Raw genomic sequence first — 7,137 nt, forward strand, 5'->3', positions numbered from 1 at the left:
TCTCTTATGTTGCCCACTCTTACAAACCTTAACCTCCAATGTCTCTCAAAAGTAATGATTTGAAGGTAAGCGATTGCTTAGCATAGCTGTTTAGACTTGAAAAAACTCAAAGAACTGCAAGATTCAAGTTAACTAAAGCATTAAAGCTGTCCTAGCACATAGACATCCTATTACAGACTCTTACCTCCAGAAACAGCTCCTAATGAATATTTAATATCAAATTCACATTTAAATATGTTAGGGATTAAAGGAGGAGTTAATATAATATATATTATATGAATATATATTATATGAATTATATGAATATAATATATATTATATTCCCCTCCGCATTCTCAGCCAAATGAGTAATAGAGACAAAATTAAAAATCAAAACGATAGTACTTCACTGATAAAGCTATATCACAATCAAAGAGGGGCTTTCTAATACTCTGTCTTCATAATATCCTAATCCTTAGACTTTGGGTGACCCACCCAACAAACAAATAAATACAAAAAGCCCCCCAAACCCACTTCTCTGGACAGCAGCATGGACCATAATGTCTTCAAGGCAGTTAAGATGCTCTTCAGACCTGCCCCTGGAAGGCAGACCTGGGTCTTAGCCCCGTGTAATGAACACATGAAAACAGGAGCTGAGTTGTGTGCATGCAACCAAATCTGGGGAGTTGTAGAAGAGATGGGGGTGTAGGATGTGTGTGCAGTGACCCTATTCCTTATGTCCCAATGCAATCTTTTTCTAATGGGAGAAGTAAGAGGTAGACGGGGCAGAGGGAGATATCCCAAAAATTACTCCTTGCTTGAAAAGACAACAAACAAATGGGGACATAAGACTGATCGTTGCCTCCATAAGTGGGGTAAGCCTGTACCCTTCACCTCTTTTAAGGGAGGTGAAGATAGAGAATACACATGTCTCACATTCAAGGTCTGTCCTGGAATTAATCCCCAGCTTCCAACCCAGGTTTCAAGAAGACATAAAAAAAAGAAAGAAAGAAAGAAAGAAAGAAAGAAAGAAAGAAAGAAAGAAAGAAAGAAAAAAGAAAAAAGAAAGAAAAGAAATATTTGACAACCTTCTAACGTGCTTGATGTTTAAAAACATAAATAAAATTAAATTAGTGTAACTAAAAATTTTTTTCAAACTTAAAAAATTGTTTTGATTTTGTGTGGTGGTACAGGAAGTAATTCCAGCACGCAGGAGGCAGAGGTTGGTGTGGGTCTCTGAAAGTTAAAAAAAAAAAAAAGGAAGATATGTATCATTAGATTCCGTTACTTGGTCATTCCTGTATCCGATCTGAGATGAGGGTGTCATAAGGCCACAGAGGCTCAGCCCAAACCCAACCAACACCCAGATACATTTCCTCAGAGTCTGATCTGCTTAACAAAAAAACTAGGAAAAGAAATACCAAAGGACTCAGTGTTCTTCTAAGGCATCTCACTAGTAAATATTCCTCACAAACTGCTTGAGTGCAAGGAATCATACTCAGACCAAGAGAGACCATTTAAAAAGAATCTTGCTTCTTCCATCTGTCCACTGTAGAGTTCTGAGTGTTTCTTGGCTCAGAACTCTTAAGTATGACCTGATAGTAGTAGTGCATCAGAGAGCAGTCCCAAACAAAAGTCCCCAAGGTGGAACCTTAACTATGGACATTATTTGAGACCTTGAAAATAAAAATGTTATTTATCAGTTGAAAATCTAAGTATTTAAAAAAAAAACTTAACTCCTGAATAGTTAATAGAGGTTCTTGTTAGCTTCTTTAGTTCAGTTACCCAGTAGTAGATCTTCTACTGAGGGTGGGGGCAAAGAGAAAACCTTACCTCAGTGGGCCATAGAGTACCCAAATGATCTAGCCTCACATGAAGAAACAGACAAGCAAAAGCAAACAAAAAACAAAACAAAACAAAACAAAACAAAACAAAACAAACCGCCCTCCCTCCAAAAAACAAACCAAAAACCAAAAACCAAAACAAAACAAAAAAACAGGTTAGGGACCTCATCTTCCTCTGTGTAATTCAAGGGCAATCCTACCTGCTCTTCCTTTCCTCACTAAAAAAAAATAACCCTCCTGAGGATTACAGGCTACCTTCCCTGGGCCAATCCAAGGATCTCTCCCTCACATAGTTTATGAGAACCCAGTAGCATTTCAATACTCTGCTTGTAATAATTTATTCTCTCGAGGATACCTGAATGCCCAGGACCAGAAACAGAAGATAAATGACATAAAGAGTCTATCAGCTCCAAAGAAAAGTCCCTCCCAGGATGCTAAAGAAACAGTCTCACCCAAGTCTGCAGGGCGTGGACATGAGATGAACTTAGCCTGTTAAGAAAGGGGTTTTGTTATTAAATACAAACGCCAAAGGACTCAGGTAAGTTCTCAGCATTTAAAGATTTATAGCAGCAGCAGAAAACAGGATGGCAGGGGATCATGGTGATAGGGAGGTAGGGTGAGAACATGGGAACACAATCACAAAGGAACACCATTTAAAAGTCAATACATTTTACTTTTACTCTTAGCTCTTGGCAGAAACTTAGCATATAACTTTTAAGATAATTTAAGCATAAGCGTTTTAATCTATAAAACAGGGGAAAGCAACTTGCTTACTCAAGTGCCTCTTACAACTCCATGAGATCACAACACCCTTTACAAGTGTGATTGATGGGTGGTTTAAGATATGCAGGAGGGGGATCATAGGGGACCTCATCGGGTTAGGAAAGGCCTTTCAGCCTCATATTTAATGAAAGAAACACACACGTATACGCACACACACACGCGCACACAAACATCAGTAATTTCAATCCACAGTAGCTGGGACACACAACAGAAGAATACTCCTGATGTCTTATTCCTTCAAGGGGGCAGAAGGGCCCTGAGGTTTTAACCTAAGATTCTGATGCTAGAGAAAGGTGCTCCTATTTGATAACAGCTATTGTCTAGCTGCTCCCACCCCAAATCCAAGACAGCAGCTCTCTAAAATAAACCAGTCTCTCACTTCCCCCCCTCACCCACCAATTCACCTGCAACAGAAACAACAATGTGCAGACCTTCACTGAAATTAAGCCCTACTTAGCCACTAAGAGGTGAATAGACTCTACTACCCCTAAGATTACTTAGGGTGGGGCATCAGGAACTTCATCTCTCCGTTCCAATGGAACAGCTAACAAAGGTCGTGAAAAGTGCTGTTTTGTACCTGTCCCACTCAAAAGTTACTTGAGCTTGCATTCTAGGTGAAGGAGAAGCTATTTCAGACTAGCCTTTTCTCTCTTGTGCTGTTATGATTGTTTCCAATTACTTAACCAATCTCTCCATAATCGTGAGCCAGAAAGTTACCACCCCTGAGAAGGAATTGAAAAAAAAAAAAAAAAAAAAAAAAAAGGTTACAATGCTAGTGCAGGGTTCAAAATTACGCTATAGGAACTGCAAGCAGACTCATACCACTCCCCAGGCACCAAAAAGCATCTCCCAGCCATACATCCACAAAGCAGAGGTAGCTGGGGCAATCGGGAGAGTCAAAGACATTAGCTTCCCATCAACCTGAATTTTTGTTTACAAGATACCGAAAATAAATTAGTAAACATTGCTGTTTACAGAAATAGAAATATTTTCTGTTTCCAAAGGCCTCTCTTCATCCAAGTCTGGACATTTCCAAGGCTGCCACCCTGGACACCCTCTCCAAAGTCCGCCCTGGCCAATGGGTGAGGCACCAGAGTCATTTGGGACTGGAGATCCTCCAGCATCTCAGAATTCAGTTTTACATCTCTGGTGCCATGGAGGGAAGAAACTTCAGTACGCTGGAGAGTTCATCCCTTCTCAAAGGTTCTTGCAGGCTGTTTGGAAGAAACCGTTCATTTCAGAAGATGTTTGTGTTGCAGGACTTCCTGCTAACTTCTGGCTCCCAGTCCCTCTCCAGAGTCCGACAAGTTTGTCTGAACCCATCCCCAATGCGGAGCAACCAGTCTGTGCCTCGGTCTAATGACCTTGGAAAATAGGAATGGACAGAGAGAAGGCATGGACAACGGCCTGGGGGGCAGCGGGGGTGGAGGTTGTGCTTGAGGGATAGATAGACAGCAAGACAGTCCTACAGGCAAGCAGTGAAGCTGGTCTCCTGGCCAGAAGAGGAGCCGGAGTCGGAACCAGAGCTTTCCACCACGGCTGGGGGTGGTGGCTCAGGGCGGGGAGTGCGACGACGACCCCGGTACTCGATCATGTCGGGATGGTAAGTTGGATGGCGACGAGCATGCTTGGTCAGGTGGTCGCTCCGAGAAAACTGCTTGGGACACAGCGGGCAGGAGAAGCGCTTTTCACCGGTGTGCGTCCTGTAGTGGCGGGCTAGCTCATCAGAACGCGTAAACTTCTTGTCGCAGTCGAGCCAATCACAGGAGAAGGGGCGTTCCCCCGTGTGGGTACGCTGGTGTGACTTGAGGTGCGACGACTTGTAGTAGGCCTTGTTGCAGCCGTGGAAGGAGCACTGATGTCGCTTGGATGCGGGCGTAATCTGCCTCCTTCGGTACGTCGGGCCCGTTGATGGCGCAGGGCGGGCCCCTGGGGGCCCCTCGGGCACTTCTCCGCTGTCATCCGGCTCCTCTGAGGCCTCAGGCGCATCCAGGATAGCAGAATCACTGCAGGAGCTCTCGGCGTCAGAGAGCTCATCCTCGAAGAAGGCCTGGGTAGGCTCAGAGCCCCCAGTAGGGCTGGAGCACCAGGTCGGCTCGAAGCAGCTAGTTGAGGCACACGGAGCTTCTTCGGAGTCTTCTCTGAAGTCTTCCCGTGCACCACAACTTAAATCAGCCAAAGCGCTCGCAGCCAGCAGGTGGGGCGCGCCATCGCCTTCTCCGGGGCTCGGGGCGGGGACCTGGAGGACCGGGGGTATCCACAGCACCCCCCGTGACCCGGTACCCTTCCCCGCCGACTCCCGAGACACTGCACCCACCTCGGAGACAGCCGCTGCGCTCGCGCCTTCGGGGTCCGTTGCGCGCCGGTGCAGCACGGCGCGGGTGGACATAGACACCAGGCACTCGGCAGCGAAGTAGTCCAGGCAAGCCACGGCGGCCGACATGCTGGCGGCGCCCGGTTGCGGGCGAGCGCCGTCCGAGCGCGGCCAGCCGCGGGCCGGAGAGTCCCCGGGAGCGTCCGTCCCGCCGCTTGGAGCCAGACGAGCTGGAAGCCGGTGCGCGCCGCTCGCCGCCCGCAGCCGCTGCTGCCGGAGCCGAGCCCGCCCCGCCTGACGCGCCCTGACGCACTGAAGCCTGCGGGGGTGGCGGGGACCCGCCCCGGCCCGAGGACACCCCTGGATCGCGCTGCCGCGCGGGCTATGGCATTCCCAGCAGCCTGAGAAATTATCTTGTCTGCGCTTTCTCTCCGCTGCTGGCGAGCCAGGTAATTTCAATGCGCGCAAGTCCCGGATCGCAACTTCTGGGCAGCCTGCCGGCCTCGCCCCCCTCGCCCCTGGTCTCTGGCCAGCTGGGTGTCCGGCAGAGTCCTAGAAACTTTTTTTTTTTCCTCTAAGGGGGAGGAGGGAGCGGCGAGGAAAAAAAAGCGGCGCTAATACCTGACTTGTCTTTCGCTTCGCAAACGCGATCGCTGGCGAAGTGGGCTGCGATTGCGTTTGACTCGCGTCCACCGCTCACAGCTCAAATGGAAAATAGCCCCAAGTCTTCATCCAAAAGAAACCGGGGGCGAAACAAAGTTTTCTCATTTAGCAGTTCGGCTGTTAATGCAGGATCGGCAGCCGTGTCGCCAATAGATCACCGCGTAGCCATTAATTAATAACGTTTTGAATCAGAAACGGTTTTAACCCTGGCGAGAGCAAAGAATCATCCCCGCTTGAAATAGAAACTTAAAATCCTTGAAGTAACGATTTAACTATTCAAGCAACGAAAGAAAAAAACGCACGTTTAAACTGCATTAACCTGTCACAGGCACACAAACAAATATCCACGCTGAAATATAAATTACAGACTAGCAGCGAGATAAACACATTAAAATGGACTCCCACAATTTTAATAATAGAAAGTCACGTTTCCAATTAGGCAACCTCTTCTATTTCTCTTTTGACAAAAAAATTAAAATTAAGAATATGCAGCAAAATGGTATAGGATGCTCATCCAGTGGTTTATGATTGTGGGGGGCTTTTTCTTTTTTATAATCAAATATGAATGATTTCTTTCACATGCCTTCACGGCTGTATTTGCCCCCCTTTTTATTTTTTAAAATTTAAAAACCCCACAGCAAATAAACAGGATAATTTCTAAATGTAGTGCTACCACGGTTTGGGATGTACCTAGGCTTTACTTTTGTACTATTACGTTATGTGCATTTTATTTGCAATTCTTCACTATTTTTTTCCTTTGGAAAATTAAAATGATACACATGCTTCAAGAATAACATATGTCCATATACTTGATGACTAGAATAATCAAATATGATATTTTTGTCGTGTTTGCTTCAGATTTTAAATTTATATTAAGCATCCAGAGAGGGTAGAATGTCATTTCCCTCGTTTCTCCAGCACTGTTCGTTTTCTCCCTCACTACTCAGTATCATAAAGGGTAGATTCTTCTAACGTTTGCTGTGCTTTATTACATGGCTACCTAAGTATGTAAATAGACCCATGTATCTTTGTTAGTGCATTTTAAATGTGGGTAAGTGTTACTGTGCTGCACATGTCTCTTTGCAGCTTGCTTCTCCCAGCATGATTTGTGGGTTGATACCTGTAGAACCGACTGTCCATTTCAGCAGTTTTAAAATAATATTGGCAGTTGTATTATTTTTAAAGAGTCCCAATTCTAAAACGGATTCATTTTTGTTAAAGATACTTGCCTCAGATTTTCAGATGCTGCAGCAATCCATACATGAACATTCTCTCAGAATGATCTAGTACCTGGTTTGTTTTTTTTTTCCTTTCAAATTTATGCTTTAGAAAAACGTGTGGAGATATTTTAAAATGATGAGAGAATATAATACAAGTGTACCTGTCTGGTATAATTCATAAATGTTACTATTTTGTCATATCTGTTTCAGATCTTCTTTTTAAACTTTAACTAGTCATCATTTCTGATGAAATTCAAGTCCCCTCTGCCTCTCTGGCTGCACTCTCCAGCCTTCCCCCAAAGGCAAACTCTATCATGAATTTGGTATGCAACTT

The 7,137-nt window shown here is 45.0% G+C and overlaps 1 protein-coding gene across 1 annotated transcript; it reads right to left on the bottom strand.

Annotated features, from left to right (window-relative positions):
• Positions 1 to 2,374: 2,374 nt before the first annotated feature.
• Positions 2,375 to 5,336, bottom strand: Klf14 (Kruppel like factor 14). The gene has a single exon (XM_021165916.1). It carries the CDS (start codon positions 5,047 to 5,049, stop codon positions 4,072 to 4,074), a length of 978 nt encoding a protein of 325 aa, XP_021021575.1. The 5' UTR covers positions 5,050 to 5,336; the 3' UTR covers positions 2,375 to 4,071.
• Positions 5,337 to 7,137: the final 1,801 nt, after the last annotated feature.

The sequence above is a fragment of the Mus caroli genome, chromosome 6 (assembly GCF_900094665.2).
Source record: "Mus caroli chromosome 6, CAROLI_EIJ_v1.1, whole genome shotgun sequence".
Classification (NCBI taxonomy): domain Eukaryota; kingdom Metazoa; phylum Chordata; class Mammalia; order Rodentia; family Muridae; genus Mus; species Mus caroli.